This window comes from Lasioglossum baleicum, chromosome 11 (assembly GCF_051020765.1).
Source record: "Lasioglossum baleicum chromosome 11, iyLasBale1, whole genome shotgun sequence".
NCBI classification, from domain to species: Eukaryota; Metazoa; Arthropoda; class Insecta; order Hymenoptera; family Halictidae; genus Lasioglossum; species Lasioglossum baleicum.
In genome coordinates this window covers 14,644,166-14,667,259 of record NC_134939.1, presented here as the reverse complement: position 1 = coordinate 14,667,259, position 23,094 = coordinate 14,644,166, and the positions used below count along the sequence as shown (strand labels likewise).

At 34.5% G+C, this 23,094-nt stretch overlaps 3 protein-coding genes across 9 annotated transcripts in view; 1 reads left to right on the top strand and 2 right to left on the bottom strand.

The window, feature by feature from the left end:
* The window catches only part of Spz4 (Spaetzle domain-containing protein 4), a 20,368-nt gene extending 3,322 nt beyond the window's left edge, over positions 1-17,046 (top strand). For both annotated transcript variants that reach the window (XM_076433542.1, XM_076433541.1), the window contains exons 2-6: positions 1,074-1,252; positions 2,894-3,049; positions 3,554-4,330; positions 4,840-4,962; positions 5,843-17,046. In XM_076433542.1, coding sequence (XP_076289657.1) covers positions 1,074-1,252; positions 2,894-3,049; positions 3,554-4,330; positions 4,840-4,962; positions 5,843-6,089 — 1,482 coding nt within the window. In that variant the 3' untranslated portion in view covers positions 6,090-17,046. The remainder of the gene's footprint in view (positions 1-1,073; positions 1,253-2,893; positions 3,050-3,553; positions 4,331-4,839; positions 4,963-5,842) is intronic.
* Positions 1,200-12,668, bottom strand: LOC143213567 (general transcription factor II-I repeat domain-containing protein 2-like). The gene is made up of 2 exons (XM_076433540.1): positions 9,926-12,668; positions 1,200-9,064 (listed from the first exon to the last, which is right to left on the bottom strand). Exons 1-2 carry the CDS (start codon positions 10,376-10,378, stop codon positions 7,508-7,510), a joined length of 2,010 nt encoding a protein of 669 aa, XP_076289655.1. The 5' UTR covers positions 10,379-12,668; the 3' UTR covers positions 1,200-7,507.
* Positions 13,576-23,094, bottom strand: part of Dlg5 (MAGUK family member discs large 5) — a 19,543-nt gene continuing 10,024 nt past the window's right edge. For all 6 annotated transcript variants that reach the window (XM_076433527.1, XM_076433533.1, XM_076433531.1 and 3 more), the window contains one exon: positions 13,576-22,690. In XM_076433527.1, coding sequence (XP_076289642.1) covers positions 22,584-22,690 — 107 coding nt within the window. In that variant the 3' untranslated portion in view covers positions 13,576-22,583. The remainder of the gene's footprint in view (positions 22,691-23,094) is intronic.

Sequence of the window (23,094 nt, the reverse complement as noted above, 5' to 3'; positions counted from 1 at the left end):
CTTCGAGACTTTCGTTCGTCGCGATCAGTACTATACGATGAAATAAAAACAATTTTCACCTTGGGATTTAATGTTAGCGTCAATTTTGCGGTCCATCTTTAATATAATTTTGATACACCCTGTACACCTTATTGTTGTATACTTACCACGTTTGCTTCGACTTCCACTCGACTAATACATGAGACCATCGTGGATGAGCTTTGACTTTCGATTGGTAGAAAGCGGTCATGCGACGTGGTATGAATTATTAAAATTCATAACGTTAGAAATAAGAGCGTGGACAAAAATTCTTTGAATATGCTTGTGCACATGCAATAATTTGCCCAAGATGATTAAACTGTTTCTTAGACTAAAAGAAGTTAACTCTAACTATCCTCTATTTCTTGTACCTATGACAAATAATTATTCACTAACTTGATACTTTAATATCCAAATGTATTTTAATGCCTCGAACCTTACATATATGATATTTTCTTAAACTATGCACGAGTACAGTCGCTGTAAAAAGTCGGTGTAAAAAGAAGTCGTATTATAATACTTTTAGCATTTATTATAATAAACTCTTCGCAAATCTCTCTGCTATCCTCCCAACTCCGAAAAATTTCTAAATTTTTGCCATTCAGGGCCATGCGAAGGTCATGACATTGTAGGTCATTAGTTTCGTCTTGATTTGGACAATCACGATGACGTGATTACTATGAAGTAATAAAAATATGTAGTTGCACATGTAAAAAGACATCGATGACCATGATGAAATATCATTAGTCCCACAATAATGTGTCTCCTCGGACCAAGTAGTTTTATCCTTTGTATATCGCCTTGTAATTGGTAACAGAATTAGTAGGGCGCCCTGTATATGTTCCATCAGGATCGAAAGGTTTACAACCAGAGCTGGGGAAAATAGTATTTTAAATAGTAAATAGTAAATATAATCCTATTTATTTTAAAGTATGTATACAACTTTGAAAATAAAATATTTTATTTGATGCAGTTATTTTTGAAAATAATCTAATCTTGAAAACCTAATCAAAATACTATAAATGTTACACTAATCGAAATGTATGATTTCACAGGTGATCATATATCAGCTCGTGCAATGTCAAGGAAGTGGTGGCCCAAGTACTTTTGGATATGATGCATCGTCAGCATGCAGTAAACCGTATTCACGTTCCGCACGTGCCAGATTTACAAATCTGCCCTGTGATTTCCGACGACAAAACTGGTGTACAGTACCTGGCAGTGCATATCCTTGGTACCACAACTAATTTATTTTACTATAATTGAGATGTAAATATGAAAAACGTAGACACTCTCCGCAATTTTAAGAATATATCGTATTTTTAAATATTTTACCAATTTAGAACTGATAGCCAAGGCTTTCAAAGATTTTGAAATTTTTAAAACATCGGTTTCTACAAGGTTAACAAATTATCATCGAGAATTTTGAAACTTCTAATTTTTCAAAATATGATTACAACTTGATAAGAAATAATTGCAGTGGTATAATTAAAAAATTATAATAATCTACGAGTTTTTAAAAACTGAAATACCAAATGTTTTTTTATTCGTTTACTGTTTTCTTAATCTTTTGGGGGGAACATTGTTGGCTATTGGAATTTTTTTTGGACGAATACTTTCTCGCGTGAACCTCGAAAACTTAAAGAAATTTCTTTTTACAAGTGTGTTTAAAAAAATGCAGAATTACAGCATTTTTTTAACACTAACTATATTAATATTACTTTGTGACATAATTTTACTGGACTAATTAAGTTTTTAGGTGAACCGTTACGAATATTGGTTACGTGCATACATAAAATTTACATTTAATATTTGTATATTAAGATTTTGTGCTCCATGCAGTTATACATATTATCGTTACTGTCATGCTTGTTGTAACTAGACTGCGGATTTTATACGTTTGTAGACCGTGTACAAGCAAAAAACATGAATAAAAACTCCAAGTTAATTGAACCAAAGACTTCATTTTATTTATTACCCAATAGTTGCTTCATCGCGGAAAAAGTAATTCCTTTTTAATTGTAGTTTTTGTGGTTTCGTCTCCAAATGTATGTATTTGTATAAACATCTGCAGTCTAGGTATATAGGCCATAGGAAATAGCTTTTTAATCATTTCAATCCACAAACAACAATCTGTTTAAAAATTGTATAGAAAAAGAACAACAATTGGTCAATTTTTTATATAATGTCATTTCGTTAGATGATAACATACAAACTGTTGATAATGTTATATTTATAAAATTAATCGATAATGTTAAAAATATAGGTCAGTAAGGTTGTATACTTTTAATATTTATGTATCATAAGCTCAAACTTGGGTCATCAAGTATAGTGTTTAGGTTTAAATGCACAATACACACTCTACAAACAGCGAATCACGATAATAATAATATTGGATTTTTTTGATAAGTTAGGGCAATCAATTTACTATAAAACATGAAAAAAAAGTTTTGAAGAAATTGCAATTGGTCGGAACTACAAAGAGTAATCTCGTTAATTATTAGATTTAGAATATATGAACATCAATACATTTTCACTCACAATTTTTTATTATTGTATTAACTTACGATACAAAAAGTAGGTAATTGCATTTTAAAAAATAAAGATGACCTTTAATATACGAGGCTATACATTATTACATTTGTATCTTTCTTTCTTAAATACAATTGTATTTACTTTACACGATCACAACCTCTCATAATTCCCAAAAAGTCAATTTGAAAAACACCGAATTCGTTAATGTAAAGTAGAAAAAGACAGTATTAATTTCTGTGATACGTAATTTTGAAGAAAGTGTCCACTACAACGGAGAGAATAGCCATAGGTGCTAAACAATTTTATTGTTAATGAAATCCATACATTTGCTTTGTTTCAGGCATGCTGTTCGGCGTTTCGTGCAAGAGAATCAGGGGTTAATGAGACGTATGTACGGAGATGAAAGACATTTTAATGTGTTAAGAGCAGAGTTCGAGAAAAACGACATAGAATTGAAATACGATGATTACGACAATCATGTCACAGATGATCACAGGTAAGCGTGAAATGTTTGTGCGTGTAATTCGTATGTGTAATGTGTAATAACGGGTACGGAAGAGTAAGTTTACATATATCACCCAGTACTAGTTTTACTAGTAGTACTAGTTTTAAATTGTTTATTTCTGGTTAATTATACGATGCAGAAGGGAAAAATATGTATTTACGTACAGAAAATATCAGTGATCTTAAAAATGTACGGAAAATTAAATTATTGTTATAAACTTTCGCTTCGTATACTGTTTTTTAAAGCATTACAATTGTACTTGAAATATTTCCCAAATAATACAAAAGTTTGAACAATTTTTATAATGTTCATGGTCTAACGACATGGTTTACCTGGAAGCCTCGACAAATAAAACCGAATGCTTACCGATAATGCTGCAACTACTGCTCCTTAATTAGCACTGTAGTTGCAGCACTAAACCCAATTATAAAAAGTGCGAAAGGTCGAGTCGTTCGCACTGTACTTATAAATGCATAATAGCAAACAAATTTTTAGGAAATACCAGTATACGCACGCGTACGAGTTCTTCGAGGATGAAGATCGTTCAGGGGTAAACGGTGACGAGTACGAAGGACGGGACTTTACGAGTAGATCGTTCAACAACAATGCGGCGAAGCGACTAAACAAATTTCCAAAATTGAGCGAGTATACAAGACCCCATTTCCGTCCGACCGAAAAATCTACGATTTCGACTTCGACAACCGTATCGTCGTCAACTGCCACCGCTTCATCTACCGTTGATCCACTATCTTCTATACCCGCGACATCAACAACCGTTTCTACCACTCACGAACCATCAACCACTAAATCGGCCTCTTCGACAACGACTTCGACGACCAGCGCGAATGAAGATAAAAAGGAGAACACGACAGAGGAGATGGTGGCAGCAACGGTTACAACGCAGGTCGTGAAAGAACAGAATTTTAGTATCAATGAAATCTCCGAGCAAACGGACAAGGCTGAGGAAGAGCCGGCACAGGTTGTCGAAGTTGTCGAGTTATCCCCGACGAATTTTGAGGAAACTTCGCTATTCAACTTGCCCGGCACTACGGAACTGCCAGACGAACTTGATTCCAACGGAGACCTGTTTGCTACGCCAAAAGAAACGACCGTTCAAGAAACTACCAGTTCGAACGAGCAACAGGAGTTTCGACCGCGACCAGACTACCGACCTGCGGATAAGCCGGAAGCTTCTTTCATGAAAGGCCAGCTTTATCAGGATGTCGCGGCAAAAGAACAACAGGAGCAACCGGTTCTGAAGCTGAGAGGCATGTAAGTAACGCTGATATCATCTGCATCGGTTATGCATTCTCTGAGGGCATTTCACTTTTGTTTGACGCTCTTGCAACATTATCGTGTTCTGCGTAATTAATAAGATACAGTATATGTACATATGTTACACTTCGCGACAAAACGATAAGACCCCTCTAGATTCCTAATGTTTCTCAATACCAATGATGTGTACAAAGATTTTGTATTGTATACATCTGTATAGAGTATCCTCTGTTTAGTATGGAGAAACAATAGAAATCTAGAGGTGTCTTATCGTTTTGTCGCGGAGTGTAAATGATACATTTCCAGAAAATTTTAGAACGTAATCGCCGGGTGAACACTTACTAACAAGGAGAGGTTTCATCTGTGGGGCCGCCGATTTTTGTGATTTTTGAAACTTTCTCTGCTGACTCTAGTGACCGAGCTTTTTTGCCCATTTTTCAATTTGTTGCAAGCTACTTAGGTTGTGTAGATTGCATATTACAATGAAATGCTTATATATGTTCTAGAAATGCTTGCCCCGTAAAGGAAGAAGTCGTTGCGCCATTTTGGGCGAATAATACAAGAGGAGAACTATTGGCACTTCTGAATTTGTATCCCTTCGAGCAGTACGTTCACTGGGAAAAATGCACGTAAGTATCAATGTTGATTCATCACTCGCCTGAAAGAGCATTGTGTTGTTGAAAAAAGTAAGAGTGTTATTTTCATTTTTATAAAATACATAGTTTATTTGTTCCTGGACACAACAGGAGCCAGCATCGATTTTGAGGAGCTTGAAATGGTGTTATCATTTCGAACAACTTTTCTTTATACATGTTATTTACTATCGCGTCGCTCCGTTTTAGGGTCCGAGAGAACTAACTTCCTTTCTGTGAACGTTTACCCAACTTAATTGCACTTTATTAAAAAAAATCATATTATTAAATCCATAATTTACTCTCCTTTTCTATAAAATAAGGCCGCTATTGCACGGAGTGAATAGTTGCTTTTACAAATTAAAATCTCTTTGTTTTAATTTTTTTTTTTATAAAACTATTACCAACAAAATCTACAGGACTGAAGATAGAACCTTGAACATTAGCTTTGTACCTCAAAATGATGTGTAGGATGTCTAAAAAATGTTGTACTTCACAACACTGGACAATTTAAATAAGGTCCACTCTAATATATACAGTCGGAGACAATATTAAGAGCACACTCTTAAAAATTGCATAACATTTTTAAAATTGTTCCAAAGGACTTGAATTTTTCTAAATTGTTAGACCGACTAGTTTGCTAGAGAATGAGTAAACGAAAATTTTGTTCAGATCGCAATTGGTAGGAATCGTACAAAATTTAAAAAATGATGTATTGTCAACTTTTTTATCTGAGCCTGTAACTATAATTTAAAAAATGCGTTTTGTAGATTTCGGTAACATGTATGCATATACTGAAAGTTTTATCAAAGTCGCCGATTTTCAGCCTTGTCAGGGCATTTCATCGATGATTAAATATAATTTTGTTTGGTAAAAGACACGAGAACAAGCAGATGTACTGCAGAGACGGATGCAAGTGTGAGCAGCAGTACAGGCTCCATCGATTGTTGGCTTACGACCCTCACAACGAATGCCGTGGTATCTTCAGCGATTGGTTCAAGTTTCCCAGTTGTTGCGTTTGTCGATGTTACGACTTGCCACTCGAATTTCGAGTAACGTCTCGATCTCCTCGTACACAGAAACAGCGAATCAAAGTACGACCGCCGCGAGATAATTACTCGTAAGAAACGAGACGCTCATGGTATGTATATAACGGTGTTTAAATCTCAGAGAAATTTTCGCAAACGCATTCGTTCGATTGACTATTCCATTAAATATATCAAGTATTTATTACTAGACTGCGGATCTAGCTCCAGTCTTTGTGTTAGTTTATTTAGTGGATATACACATACACCTCTCAATTCTGAAATGTCTGGGTTAGGTTGGAGTTTAATATATTTATTCACGGAGGATAAAACTAAACACATACTTTATAATAAGAAGTTTGAACATAATGAAAGTAACGGTTTCACGTTAAGACTGCGGACGTTTATGCAATTTGCAATTTTTGTAGACGAATTTTGAGAAAGTGGAATAAAATAGAATCTTATTTCCGGTGGTAGTAACCTTTGCACATCTGAAATAAATTAAAATCGTACTAAATTCTGTCAAATTTCATATTCTACCCTTTTTTGAAAACTTTCGGAAGCTCTAAATGCATAAAGATCCGCAGTCCACTCGTCACTTTCGTTTTATCGATGTCCCTTCCTATAAAAAACAAATCTCCTTAGATTATGCCGATGAAAAATTAATCGGTACTGTCGAAAAAAACACGAAATACAAAAGAATTAAGAAACTAGGTTATATGAAGATTAAATTATTTAATGTCTGTAAATTATAACATCGTATTTTTTAGTCCCAGAAGAATTGATCAATATTCGAATTAATTTTTTTCTGTTGTTTAAGATACATTGTATCTCATACGTTTAAAGAGGAGCATTCGCAACATGTAATCATAAAGGCTCGTGAATAAAACGACGTAAGCCATATTTTTGTTACATTTAGTGTTAATCGTGTCAAATAAATTTGATGTACCACTTGATATTGTTTATTCTGAACGCTTAATGGTTTACGTTTACATTATATGTATCAATCGATTGATAAAGAAATCATTTTTGTTTTAATAATAATATATACATATGTATGTAATATTGTTATGACTAGATTCCGGATCTCATGCGTTTGTGACGAAAATGAATAGGCGCGATTTAAAACAGTGAAAAGATTTATTGATGTATTATGTTCACTATATTATAATTATTAGTGAAATATATAAATTTCTATTCAGCTCCTGTGCCTTACAATTGATGCACAAACCTTTTATTTTGCATGAAGATCCGGAGTCTAGTTATGACATTGTTACAACACGACAATAGTGCCTATCCGAACGTAATTATTTACTTATAAGAAAATATGTATAATAACTCCGATCATATGTTTTTATACCAAAAACCTTATACAGAAACAAGTTTTGTCAATCAATTTTATAATTGCCTCACACTAACTTCGTATGTAACTACCAATCGCGTCTGGAAAGAAGAGACTCGGGACGGAACGGGGGTAAGGCTTATGATTTTTCATAAATCGATCAGTGACGTTGGCATTAGTCGGAACTGTCATTTCGCTCGCATTTCTCTCTTTCTTTTCTAGCAAGCAATCTGTTGAAATTCGGAACGAATGATTGACATGTATTTAATATTAGCACAGATCTTGTATTTCGATTGGTCCCCGAAAATCTATTTGTTGATTTTATACGCTTCAAAATAGAAAATAATTGATCGCACAAATACGTCGACCCAAAAATGGATATAATTTGTGCAGCACTCTTGTGTAACTGCGGATATTTTTCTTGCGGCAGAGTTTTGTAAAATTCTGGTAGGTTACTGAAATGTTTCTCGAATTGAAATTGTAAAACTCTATCGCATCTTAAATCGACCAGTTCAGTGCGCAAGTGTGGAGAAACTGTATTGTAATTGGCGGTAAACGGAGAAGTAATGATATCAAAACTGGACTCTAGGGTAGTTATGTCTGCAAAGCGTTCGGAAAATTGATCGGACAGATTTTGTAGTACTCTCAGGTAATGTTCGTAAGTGTTGTCGCTAGAAACTGATTTTAGCTTAGGAAAATCGAAATGTTGGCCTGATTCTAAATGTTTGATCCAGAGACCAAGCCTCATTTTAAATGCGCGCACCGTATCGAACAAATCTATTATGGTTTTATTTCTCGCTTGCAATTTCGCATTAAAAATATTTAGATGGTCCACTAAGTCGGAAAGAAAAGCTAAATCTTTCACCCAATTTGGATCTGCTAGTTCAGGTACTGGACTACCTGCCGAATCCATAAATTTTCGTATCTCTTCCCGAAGATTAAAAAATCCATCGAGAGCTTTTCCTCGGCTAAGCCAACGTATGTCTGTGTGATTAGGTAGTTCGCCATAGTCGCTGTCTAATTCTTGCAGAAAGCGTCGTAATTGCGTTTGCTTTAATTCACATCTACGGACAAAATTAATGACGCGCGCTATATCTGACATAACTGCGTATAATCTTCTGTTTATCGCGCATAAGTTCTCACAGTGCAGTATAGACTGTACCGAAAGTATACTATGTGGGATCGGCAACTGATGTAGCTTTTGTTTCAAAAGATTTATAAATCCAGTAGTTCGGCCCACCATGAATGGTGTTCCATCAGTGGCAACTGACACAAGATTATGCCAATCTAGTTCATATTCTATAATAATCTCCTCCACATATGAGAGAACATCCTCTGCTGTTGTTCCTCTCATTTCGGAAAATTCGAGCAACTCCTCAACGACATTTAATTTTGCATCAACGCCACGAATAAAAATCGCTAATTGAGGTGATCCGGTTATGTCCGTGGTCTTGTCTATAGCCAACGAGAAAGCTATGAAATTTTGTATTGCGATACACAATTGGTCCGTAATGTTTTCCGAAATTTCTCTCACGCGTCTAGCGACATTGGGTATTGAAAGACCAAGTGCTGATATTTTGTTTATTTCGTTCGGAAACAGACTCTGCGCAGCTATCGTCATACTGTTTTTGATCAAGTCTCCTACGTGAAGTGGTAACGACGTCTTTCCAATTTCATAAGCTATTTTGTAGCTTGCTTCTAATATTTTTTCGTGCATTGTCGCGTTTCGTTCCTTAAAAGAAAGGTAAAAATAAACACTATTCAAATAAATTACACTATGATTATTAGACTGCGGATATTTATCAATTATATTATATTTGTCAATTATAAGACACTGAATCCACACACACACTGTATGTACATAATAGATACGTTCTATGGATAAACTTGGTATCTCAGAATGTCTCAGATATAAAAATAAAATGCTTTAGTAAAGTACTTTAGTAAAAATACTGTATTATAGTGATGTAGGCCCTACGTTGGATATGATTGTTGGCCGAACTGCATAAAAAGGCAACATTTCTATCAGTTGGCCAATCAATACCGCAACATAGGCCCAAGAAAATATCAACCATAAATGCTACTAGAGAATTGCAGTGGGTGATGAAATTATTATGAACAGATGAAAAAAAATAGCACAAAATCTCTATGAATATTATGAAAATAATATAGTATATTTCTAAATACATTACTCCTTATAGTAATGATTAAACTAAAAAATACTCTCATTTAAATGTTTTTAATGAATGACTACTATTTTCTTCTCCTTCGGCACAAAAAGTAGCTCCTAGCAGCTTCGATGTATCGACAAAAATATAAATTGATCATAAATTGATAGCACACTTGAAACAGTACTTCATTTCTCATTGTCTTTTATCGGTTTATTCAAATTACTCGAAAGTAGAACCGACTCTTTAAAAATAAAAGAAAACCATAACAATATGTTACGCAATAAAAGAAGTGTTAACGTGAGCATAATGTTAATTCCATATGTTACTAAATATCAAACAAGTAGTAATATTTGAAGTGTCCATAATAATTTGATCGTTGCCTCGTAACTTCCTTATTAATAAATCATTCATGATTAAAGTACCTTAGGTACATCATCTTCTTCTTGTTCTTCTTCTTCTAGTAGTTGTACTTTCAGAGCTTGGATCTTTTCTCTCCTCTGCTCCGGAGTAAATGAAATATGATCCATCTCGTGGTACGTTTTGTAATGTCTTTGCACATTATATTTCTTCAGTTGGTTTAATTGTCTTCGACACAATAAGCACTTCGCAGCGTCGCCGAATTCGATAAAGAAATAATCTTCTTCCCACGAAGCTTTAAAATATATGGCTGAATATTGTGAAGGACGCTTAGAAGTTGTTGGACTATCCATGATTATAACAAAACAGATATATGATATAAGGAAGACGGATATGAGAAAATTGATTTGGTAACGAGTGATGTGAAAAAAAAAGTGAACTTGGTTTGGGTGTGAGCTTGACTGTAAAGGTTGTTTCGATGATTCAAGGCTCAGCCAGTGCTCAAGTGCTGAGGACATAGCACATTTACCTCAATTGAGGCAAAACTGGGCAAAACCGTCCCGACCATAACGTCTACTGTATCTTTCTAAGCGCCGTTCAGCGCCGTTGCCATGGAGAAAGGTCGCGCTTCGCCTGTCGCGAGTAAATACATATAAGTTGTATGTAAGGGTCTGAGGCCTCCACTAACCTTTCCTCATGTAATATAGATGCGTTATTGTTTTGATCGTGCATGCGTGGAAAAACCTGGCCAATATCGTATCACTGGTTGCAAACGCCTGCACCTGCACTCTGCTGCACTCTGCACTTCTGCACCAGTGTTCCGATTTCCGATATCGCGCACCGTTTTTCGTACGATGGATGGCCGCTAGTGGCGCTTGCAGCCTCAATAACGTAAGCTTCTCGATAAAATTGGGTACCTTGAGCACGCCGCAGAATTTGAGAAGATTTGTATGATTTGATTCTGGAAAATGAATATATAACATGTGCATTTGTGTATATTTTGTAACTTGTAGGACACGTCCTGAAGTTTTTATGTCCGGAACAGATTGTTTCGGTACTTCCGCGCCAATATAACTGTCTCAAGGCGCAGGGCGCAGGGCTCCACTAACTCGTCATCATAGATACGTTACAGTTTTTTCCGCGCAGCGCCTCCAGCGGCCATCCATCGTACGAAAAACGGTGCGCGATATCGGAACACTGCTCTGCACTTAGCACTCTGCACTTCTACTCCAAATTCCAAATCTGCGTGAGACAAGGCTGTCAATTCACGAATGACAATATTTTTCCCGCTGACGTCACATTTCGACGTCATTGACGCGCCCTTGCACGTATTAATTATACGTAAGTAATTGTAGAAAAAATACTAAAAGTTGCATTTTAAAACCTTTTTACGTGGGCCCCTATACTGAAAATTTAAAAAGTACGTTTTGTAGGTCTGTGTCAATTATATGCGCTGTGAAAGTTTCATCGAAATCGGTTGATGCGGGAAAAAATGACAGGCATTGAAAGATGTAAGAATTTTTACCATCCTTGAACGCGTTTGTAGCTCATTGCAACGTCGACCAATTTTTACGAAACTTTTAGAATATGTTTAATTCACACAAATCTACAAAATGTATTTTTTAAATGTTCAATATAGGCCCACATAAAAAAGTTTTAAAATGCAACTTTTACTATCTTTTTTCTACAATTCCGATCAATTGCAATTTTTGAAAAAATTTCTTTTCACATCCTATAGTAAACTAATTGCTCTAGCTTCGCAAAGAAGTTCAAACCGTATAGTCAGGGCCCGCTCTAGGGGCGGGCAACCCCGGCATTTGTCCGGGGCGCCAAAATTTAGGGGCGTCATTTTGTACAATATTTGAAAAATATTGATGTGTTAAATACCCAATTAATATAAAATTTGCTGTTATTAAAATTTAAATAAAATGATTTGATTTTTATTGAAAATAAAAAGTATGTACCTTTATTTAAAATATGTATATTCTAAGGGGCGGCAATTTGTCTTTTTGTCCGGGGCGATGTAAACGCTAGAGCGGGCGCTGCGTATAGTACAATATTAAGAAAGTTATCGTCTTTTTTAGAGCGTCCGAATATTAATAATTCGAATAATTCGAGTAACGGTAGCTATTTTGATAAAATTGCAGCCCAATAATGCAAATTACGCCTCGTAAACGTAAAAGTAGGACTTCTGAGGGCGACCGCGGCCTAGATTGATCTTTTATCTAACGCTTTTGACTACTGAAAACCCCCATCGCATGCATTATCGAGAAATGAGAGGGCGCATCCCGTACTTGCAATCATAGAAAAGAGTCCACCCCTTAAAAGCTATTATTTGCATATTTCCATGCAGAATTATTTTATTTACTAATCTTTTTTTAAACGTCTTCTTCAAAAGTCGTAAATTATTTTATTTCTATTCTGTTTCGTTAATATACAAACACAAACTTTTCCATTTCCAATTTTCAAAAATGGCCACAATAGTTTTAATTGAATGTATATACACACAGCTTTCTGCTGTGAGTAGTAGAGTTCATAAATGACAAGATTTATTGTGCAATATAAATTGAGAAATTTTATTTACTATGATTCTTTGTATGATAATTGTAATATGTGTGTGGAACTATTACCAAGAGGTGCAACATGAAAACTGAAATTTTCATTAACAAATTATGTACTTATCGCGCGCGTTTACAGAGGAATAAAGATCGGTGAAAAGAAGGGAGAGTAACTTTTCGCGAAATAACTATAGAAAAGTTTGTCAAATAACGGTGATACACTGTATATAGAAATCACTACACGCTTTTACATCTAAAATGCCCTACGTATTGCTGATTGTGATGGAGAAAACACTTGAGATCAATAAACAAATTTTCACTGTTCTATTAATATGATCTTTAATCGACATTGCTGTTGTTAATCGGTTGGTAATGAATAGACAGCGGACTTTATGCATTTCTGATAAAAATCAGTAGGTGTAATTAAAACACAGAAAAAACATTAGAAAAATTTAGAGACGCTGTTATATTATTTTCAACCTATTAAATAAACATATTTTGAAAGAAAATAAATTTCTATGTCACTCCAGTTTGTTGCAATCCAGGTGGAAAATTTTTATTTTGCATAAAGATTCGCTGTCTAGTAATGAAAGTGCAACTCAAAGTATATGAACTTTTCAATTGTGTACCTAATAAATTATTTACAAAACCGGTGTTCCGAAAGCTCGGTTGACAATATTTGGAACTAACAATAAGAATCTTTATGCACTTACAATATACGAAATTTCCAAGAACTTATGCAATACAAAATTATTTTTAAAGTATAATACAGTTTCATTTTATGCACCTCATTCACAGAATTCATTAATGAAATAAATAAAATTTTACTGTAATTCTTGCTCCGTTAAATTCGTCTGCACAAATGTTAATTTGCATAAAGTTTCGCAGTGTATAATAATACAATTCTAATTAATTCAATGAAATAATACAAGACGTTTCAAGACTGTAAGTATTAAATCATTTCAAAGCTCGTGAAAATGCGGCTGTAATCGAAATACGATTCTGTTTTCTGAAACAGTTTACCTTTTAAAATTAAATATAGTAATTGGCAAATAATAAAATATTTCGACAACTTATAGAGTGATGAAATTCTGTGAGCGTAGGCGGATACATATAAAGAATGTAGAGACGGCATCGTTTTCAATAAGATCCATCTATTAAGTTATCAAATTAATTTTAATCATTTAGTATATATTATATACATAAATACTTAATTAAATATTTTTTCTAGACTGCGGATCTTTATGCAAAATAAAAATTGACATGTTCAATTTTTAAAGTTTTCCAACAATTTTAAATTTCATGGATCTACTCAATTATGCTAGAAATGCATAAAGATCCGCAGTCGAGTTGTAACTTTTATTCTGGCTCTTGCAACCAGTAAGGAACAGGAAACAATTTAAAGAAAAACATTACTTCGTTAATTTTATACCTATAATCCTGAAACACCTCTTGTTTACTCTGCAGCAAAACAAAATAATCGATAAATGTGTTTACAAAACATTCTCACTTCTCGAGCTGCGCCATCATTATCACAAATAAACCACGCTATCGTCTTGGTTCTTAAAGTTTTTCGTATTTATTTAGTTGAATAAAAATGAAGGGTCATAACAATGCCACTAAACGTCAACGCTATTGTATAATATATGAGATGAATCGTTTGTGTCAATGAGTTGAGCATTTCTACTCGAAATTTCATCGTCATTGCAAATTTTCTGAAAATATTACACGCCCTTGGCTTTTTACGTATTTGTTGCACACGCATACATATGTTACGTATATTGTTTTATGGGTATTGAATGGTTGAAGACTATGTGCTTACGAAAAATAGTAAAAGTGCGTAGTTAAATATACATATATGTATATATATATAACATTTATGTATACATATATATAAATATTGCCCAAAATATGAATTTCGTACTCAAGTTATGTATGTATGTATGTATATGTATGCATGTATGGTATGTACAGCAAAGCCTTGATCTAAGAAAAACATAGTAAAGGACAACGCGGTCGTAGGCGCACTACACGGCGTCAATTAAACCACTAAATACAGTTCAAATTAAATCGTGTTTAGTGTGGTTGTGATCAGAAAAATGTCACAAGTAAGTTGGCGAATGTCCCATTAAGAAATAAGGAAAAATAAAGAAGTTTTGTAATTGTTAATGCTCGGCGACTGATGCAGTTTGAACTCCTTGGCCCCTCGCGGGGAATGCCCCGTACTGGAGGGGATCTTTGTTTTCCGTAGATCCTACGGTTTCCGTTTTCTTAGATCAAGGCTTTACTGTATATGTAATAATAGATATGTAGAAGGACCGTGAAACTGATATGTATGTCATCGAAATAGTAATACGCATAAGTATCACAGTGTTGTGATTGAAACTTACTCTTTCCGTCCACCATTTTTTCAAATGTTTGTTTCTCCGTTTTCGGCGTTTCGCTTCGCCCTCGACCTATCTTAACTATGTTTCTCGAGTCTCTCGTAAAAATTATGTCCGACGAAGGCATCGACAGCTTCTCGCGCTTCGAAATTATGTGGTATTATACACAATTGTATATATTATGTACGTATGAAGGACGCGTGCTTTAATGATCTGTAAGAATCTGATACGTTATACATAGTGTCTGTGTAAGGTGAGACACGGCGTTACAAAGTTTACAAACATATTCTGCATATTGAAACAATTTCTTATAAACCTCTTACACTTCGGATACAAAAATTCCTATTCGAAATAATACTTTTTAAGAAGATAACCAAAATAATTGCCATTGACGACTAGACAGACATCGACATGGTAGAATTGTAAATTATATTAGTCTTTTTAGCACACTGCAGGACCTGAATCGAAGTCTTTCACATGTATCTATAAACGGTTTCCGAAAAAATTGAGAGAAACGTCGGACCAACATCCAAAAATTTTCTCTGAAATTTGAGAATTGAAGCGTGGTTTCATTATCGTTTATCAATAAATACTAGCGAGAAATGTGTTCATTTCTTTGAGCTCAAACTTTGCACAGATTTCTTTCCAATTATTTAAGACGAGTCCGGGGGTGCCGTAACAGAAATTTTGACACGAGTTTTTTATGAATGATTCATGTCGTAACTCACAATTGTCGCAATCTTCGAATAAGAGCTCTGGACATTCCTCTTTATCATGTAAAAATTACTTTTCCATTATTAACACATACATGTATGAACAAAAATTGATGATACTGTTTTAAACATAGTTTATCCGTTTTACATAAAAATGTATGGAGCCATTCTTAAACATTTTAACCAGTTTCTTAATCGTCGGTAGGTATTCTAAACAAAAAATTATTTTCGACGATCCCGAAACAACGTAATCAAAATGAAAATGCGAAAGAAAATTATAATACGCGTAATTCGTTAATATCAACAGAAATAATATAATTTGCGTATCTCACCCTACGCATGTATCACGTCAGATATTCACATGCATGTGTGTACATATATTACTCATATCTCTTGTATTTATTAAAAGAATAAAAATTAAATATCCTTTCCTGAAAATATTACATATTATATTAGTTCATTAGTAAATTCCGTTTTTCCTCATTTTATTCCTAGATTGTCGGCATCCGCTTTTACTATTATGTATTCATCATAACGGTCTCGAAACGCAATAATCCCTTGTTTAGAAATTCGCCAAGTGCTCGGCTCTTTTGAATAATAATGCAGTTTTTACGATTCCCCCTTTCACTTTCTAGCTTTTCACTAGCGCGAAATTCGTACCGATGACATTTCGCTTTTTATCAAAAAGTATATATCTACAAACATTTTTCTGTTAAGCGCGTTGTCAACGCTAAACGATGCGAATAAATTTAATCATAAATCCTTATGAATTAGCACAGTATCCCTTTAATTTTTGGTCTCGCTTGTAACTTACGCCTAAATATTGTCTCATTAAAAAACTAAAGTTCTGGGTTACAAAACGCGATTACATGCAAAAGTGAAAGACGAAACTGTCGATCTTATCTTAATGGTACTTCGGATATTGGAACATTTTCGAATTGATGCAAAGAAGACTAGCAATGGCTATTTATAAGATCCAGTGTCGGCATATCAAGATTTGCGTCCCCACTCTATCTTCCCCTACTACCTCGGGTAACCGTTTCCCATAATCTGGTGACACTGATAGGATCAAAGTCGCACCCGTTACAAGATATCAATGTGTTTCACAGTCGTACATGCGTAGATATCAAACTTATATTTAAATGCTGATGAATCAGATAAATACAGGGTGTCCCGCATACAATGGACAACCGATTAGGAAGTAATTCCACACGCAAAAGTGAGACGAAACTACAGAACAACATTTTTTTGCTTGACGCATTCTTTTCGAGAAAAACTAGTTTGGAAATCTGTCGGGATCGCGTGCTTTGGTATAGCAAGCAGTAGAATTGGCAGGTCCTTGGTCAGACGCATCAGGCGATTCCCATCAAACACGATTTACTCGAAAACGGAAGGTTAAATGAAAAAATTGTATTCTGCAGTTAGAATTATTTCCTAATCGATTGTCCATTGTATGCCGGACACCCTGTATATCGACATTCTAGATATCCATCACTGTAGCGTGTGTATTTATTGGTATTTTATTTATTTCTTTTTTTTTTATATCAAACAAATTCGAGTATTGTACGGATAAATAGACTTGTATAATTGTATGTAATTCTTACGGTATCGAACATTTACGGAGAATGTTCGCCAAACGTTAAATTACTTTTAGATGAACGATATAGTTGACACTTATAAGCTCGATTTCTTATTCGTCTGGATAATTCGATATCGAGCAATACACAATGCAGTAAATTTATCATTCGGCGAACTTTCTTTGTTGAAATATTGGAAATGAAAACGGAGGTGGGGATTGGGACAGACTTGAGCAACTTGCGGTTCGCGAGCCACAGACTCCTCTCCCCACTTCGTATCGAGAGTTTGTTAGCTTGGATATCTCGTGAAGTAGTAACATTTCGATGATCTTGGGTTAATACCATAATATAATGATCGATTGGTTTAACAAAAAATTGAGTTGCGTTAAAGAATAAAGTGCAGTTACACCTGGCAGGTGCATCGCCGCATCCACATAAAAATAAAAAGGTAATACATAGCAAGTTAGGATGTATTATGACATATGATTTTATCTTAAAGAAGAGCAGTCCCAGTTCCCAGAATCACTTTGCACAGGAGGCTGCATTCTCGCAGTCGCGCGAGACAAAGCACGGTGGGGGCAATATGGAATAGTGCGGGAACCGGTATACTGGTAGTGGGAGTCGTGAAGCGACAGCGTGGGAGAAGTGAATCCTAATCCCGGGTCTGGTTTAGGAGATAAGAATGATACCTGGAAGACACAGAAGACATTTCGTGGGAAACGATTAAGGCACAGAATGTGTTCCGATATTTACAAAGGTAAAATATCACCTATTTTCTTGTGCCATTGTCTCGGTGTAAAATATTAAAAATGTTGGAAGACTTTAAAGACGATCAATAAGGCATTCGCCACTTTTAATTCGGTGAAACGGCAATATTTATATAGTCAAATTGAGAAAACTCATTCTCTTCATGTATGAATTTTATTGAAGACGATGTGAATAGACTAGATTTCACTTTGACAAGGGAGCAGCAAATATCACCGATTAGAACCAGTTTCGAGAAGGGGCGTGCGTGTTCGAGAATACAACAAAAAACAAAGTATTGAAAATTGATTATGTATATAAATCGTAAATGATTGAATAGAAAGAGGCGGGTGAATGCTATGGAAAATGTTATGGAGATGATTTATGAGAATATAAAGGTGAAACCGACACCACCAGTAAAATGAAGACAATTGCAGAATAATCATCACGCGAAACAACAAGTAATAAACGCTTTCATGATTATCAGATCTTCACACGATACCAAGCTTTTAGAAATAAGAATCCAGAACTCGACATCAAATAAAAATTGATTTCTTTATACTTTTGATATGAACATTTATTTTCACACTTATTTTACCGTGCAGTACTCGATCGAATATGGTACAAATGTATGAACACCTGCACTGTAAAAATGATTAATGATCCGTACGTGTCTTGACTAATGTCAAAAAATTTCGGAAGCCAGGTAAGTGGACATTTTCAAAATCAACACGGTTCTCTACTTTATGCAACTTATAATCAAATCATCAATTTGTTTAAGGCGTTTAAGCGTATAAAATAATTACACGAAGCTACTATAACTAACGATTTATCACAACCACATGTTTTTCTAATCGATACTGTATAGATAGACTCTTGTCACCGTAAGTATAGTGGAAGTCTTGTTTTACACACATTAAGAGGCTATCAGCAATAAATATACTGCAATGTGAACAGTATATCTAGATATTCAACAGTGTATTCTCTTTTGTGTTGCTGTTATCGTAAAAATGCACGGGGTGGATCACCTAACTGACATAACATGAAAACCTGAAATATCTCTGTTCGTTTTAATACCGTGAGAAATCTAGAGAACAAATATTTGCTTTAAACGAGCAAGTATTGTATTGGAAATAAGATTTTACGTCGTGTCTTTCAAAATTTCAAAGTGATCGCTAGACTGCGGATCTTTATGCATTTGTGGCTTACGAAAATTTTCAAAAAATGCTGGAATATAAAATTCGATAGGATTTAGTAAGATTTTTATTTGTTTTAGATCTACAAAGGTTCTCAAAACTTGTCTATAAAAATTGAACACTGCATAAACATCCGCAGTCTAGTCATCACTATCTTTCTGAATCAAACCTTCGAATTAAAACCGAATTAAAACTTCTATGGTTACATTTGAAGCAACATCGACGATCCTAAAATGCGGGAAAGTATAGCCATTAAAAAACCTGTTTATCATAATATTTGAAATAAATATGTATTTATCTTAAAAAAATCGTTCACATCATTCAAAGTAACGGAGATATTTTGGATTCCAGTCTTACACGATTCACTCTACAAATGTGCGTCACTGTTATTCGGAACGATAAATTTACAAAATGTGCAATCCACATATGGTTTCGTAAAGTTTGTAATATATTTATTAAGAGCTTCAAGATTCACCGTTTCGAGTATATACTAAGTTATTCAATTATTTGAAAGTCGGCAAATTGTTACTTCGAAGTGTACATGTAATGGATGGAATCAGTGTCAAGGATATTGCTTTACGTTGAATTAGAATTCTTAATGGCAGAGCCGGGGACTCATTTGACCGACAGTAACCGACAAATGATTTGACCAACACTATGTTTTCATAGACACGGTCAAATTGTTCATTTGTGTGTACCTATTAATAAAGTTTGTTTATTTGAAGAAATGTTTTGTGCTTCTCTTTATTTTTTATTATACAAGCAACTAAATGCGTCTAGAACATAACAGTGGTAATAATGGTTAGTCAACATTAGCAAATACGAATCAAACCTGTCGCTAAACACGGACTGTCGATGAAAGCGGCAGACGTCAACAATTTGACCGTGTCTATGAAAACATAGTGTCGACGAAAGTTATTGTCGGTCAAATCGTGTCGGTCAAATGAGTTGTCGACGACCCATGGGTCTCATACTATTTCCCTCCCATGTTCTTAGTGTCTACCAGCGTCCCTCACCATTCGACTAGTATCCTATAGGGGTGGGAGGGTACCCGAAATTTATAATGTTCGAAGAAATGTTTAATGTTCGAGTTAAAATACTTCCGAGTGCAAAGGGTTAAATATACGAGTCACAAGTCACTTTCATAATCATTAGCACACGTGATTCCAAAATTGTCGATCATTGCAGTATAAATTTGTACAAACTCGTAATGCCTGTTACTTCTCCGGTATACATATAGAGAGGTGTTTAATCTAACAAGATAGCATCGAGAAAGATTAATAAGTTGATCTTGAAAGTCTTAACACTCATGTTTCACTGTTGCTTTTATATTGCTATCTACCCGTACTCAATTTACCGATCAATATTCATAATATTAACCAGTTATTTACAGTTTTCAAATGGAATCCCATTTATCAAGAGTATTCAACTGTTGAGATCACAATCTAGAAATAATATAACATTGCTTCTTTGCATCAATTAAACTTAGTACACGTATCATAGAAACAAGATTAAGTCTATTGTCTTTCACCTTTGCCTCACAGTTTCTTCAAGTACAATTCCAATTCGAATATTTTCTACCCGTGACACTTATAATTTTATGTAAACTACGGACAATTCCTCAGTTGTAAATAACAAAATATTATTTTTCCTTTTTGTATAACGTGATATTTCAGTATCCAGCCATACCACTTTTAAAAGGGCAAGCCTCTTTTAAAGTCGGAAAGATATTTTAAAAAAAAAGAAAGAATTATATATGTAAGTATCGAAGCATTTTGTGTAGATAGACTTTTCTTGTCGCCTGTAAATTGGTGCATTCACAATGCACCCTCTTTTGTCTGCTAATTATTTATAAAATCTGTATCTACATCCAGGCACAATAAAAAATATAAAAGTTTGCATTATGATTGTCATCAGAAAAGTTTACAGAAACGGACGAAGAACGATTTAAATATTATAATTAGGATTGCAATATAACAATGGAAGAACGTGTCAAAACGCTTGTAAAAATATTTCAAAATCTCCAACGAATTCTGAATGTAGACACGTAACGGTACGTATTCGCGTTTTTCAATAGATTTTTCTCAAAAAATACTCTGACTGCACCTCCCAGAGCATCTGAAGCTCGTTTAAAAAACACCGTCGTATAGTGAAAATTTATCAAACGATTTGAATCTTAAAAATAAAAGAGCAATAATGCACACCATTACGTATTACTTTTGTTTTACGTGTAATGTAATATCAAGTTAGTTTATATCGCTGACATCTAACCACTTATCTTTTATTTTTCGATATTTACAAATTCGGCGGTAACAAATGAACCGTCGTTTATCAATTCCATAATTTCCTCTTTTATCGTGTTTGTTAGTTCCTTCGATTCAGAACATTGAAACAATTTAACCCCTCAAACCGATTGCTTTTCATCGATTACAAATTAATTCGTATATAAACAGTTTTACGAAAAAACATTATGACTAATGCGGGTACAACTTAAATCTAAGCGATTCGAACAAACTAAAAATTAATGTGCATATAGTCCGTACATACTGTAAGGAAGTTATATACAAATAAGTAACTTCTTTTCCATATATAATATTACATCCTCTGTACAATAATATTAATCACGCGAAATCATTTTGTACAACGAAATGATTTGAGAGGTTAACAAAAACTACCTAAAAACGCGTTTGACTAAACCATATTTGCTAGCTAATAACTTTTATGTTCATCCACCAACTGTTTAGCGGGCCACAGTACGACCAATCGATTTTTTACGTTCACTCCACACAGATTCATTTATGGTCTCGAGCCAATTACTATTCATTGCATCTTCGTGAAAGAATATTGCATCCTTTGCAAGGAAATTACGATTGATCGAGGTTCGAAGCAAAATGACAAAACAGCGAGTTGTTTCATTCTCTTCGTGTATAGGTAAGAAATGTTTCCAAAGATTATTCTCATCGATAAATGACTCGCGCTATTGTATGAATAATGGAATAAATGCTAAAAAGTAATGCACTGATGTTCTCTTATTTTTGTATGAAAAGTAAATGCAAAATGTCACGTGAAATTGATACAAAATTGATTATCTTATAATTTCTGTTAATTAATATTACGAGGTATGATATTTTGAAGTATATATTAAGAGTTTATTTTATATGAATTCTGTTGTATGCTCTGCAAAATTTTGTAGAAAACAACAACTCAAAGATTCGAAATGTATCTTCAAATAAGTTCAAATAACTTCAGTAAAATACGTAACTTACGTCAAAAGATTTCGTAGCGCTAAAATACATTAAAGAAAAGGAACAACATTACAACCTTCGATAAGATTGCATCACAACCGAAATGAGTGAAACAACTGAAATAATTGAAATAATTGTTGCAGCAAATTCTTAAATAGCATCGAAGACATTGTATACTGTCGAAGTAAATAAGAGACCATAAATAAATAAATTTGTAAAAATTTTGTATAATCGTACAGCTTAAGGGCCCCCTGGTGGAATTTAAATCGATTTCCACTGTGGTTTGTGGGGACCCCCCCTTAAACGTCAGGGAAGCCCTCTTGGAACCCACAGCGCTTTGCTTTGTTCTTCGTCTACAGCAGATTTCACTTGCGTACAGATATACGCAACATTCACTCCGGCAGGAATTACAGCTGAAACAAAATAGAATTTCGTGGACTATTGACAGGAACCATAGTAAGAGTTCAAAGCGAAGGAACATCTGTTTTAATTATAAATACACGAACCACACAGTGGTTCATTAAAAAGTACAGGGTGGCTGAAAAGTTCCCGGAATTTTTTAAAGCATTTCAGCAGCATAAAAATACCGCACGAACGAATAAATCCACACACTCGACCGAATTATAAGTTTTATTAATTCATTAACAATGAAATGAACCAAAAACATTTACAACAAATGTTCGAAATTGCCTCCTTTTGATTTGATACATTTACGGACCCGCTTTCGGGAACTTTTCAGCCACCCTGTATATACAGGGTATCCAATTTTAATCAATAAATGCGATTATCTCCAGAATTGTTCGTTATTTGAAGTGCC

Excerpts from the sequence above, each read along its gene's own strand:
- LOC143213567 (XM_076433540.1), bottom strand. The coding sequence starts at position 10,378 with ATGTCCTCAGCACTTGAGCACTGGCTGAGCCTTGAATCATCGAAACAA. Across the intron at positions 9,065-9,925 it reads AAGAAGATGATGTACCTAAG|GAACGAAACGCGACAATGCA; the intron begins GTACTTTAATCA and ends CTTTCTTTTAAG.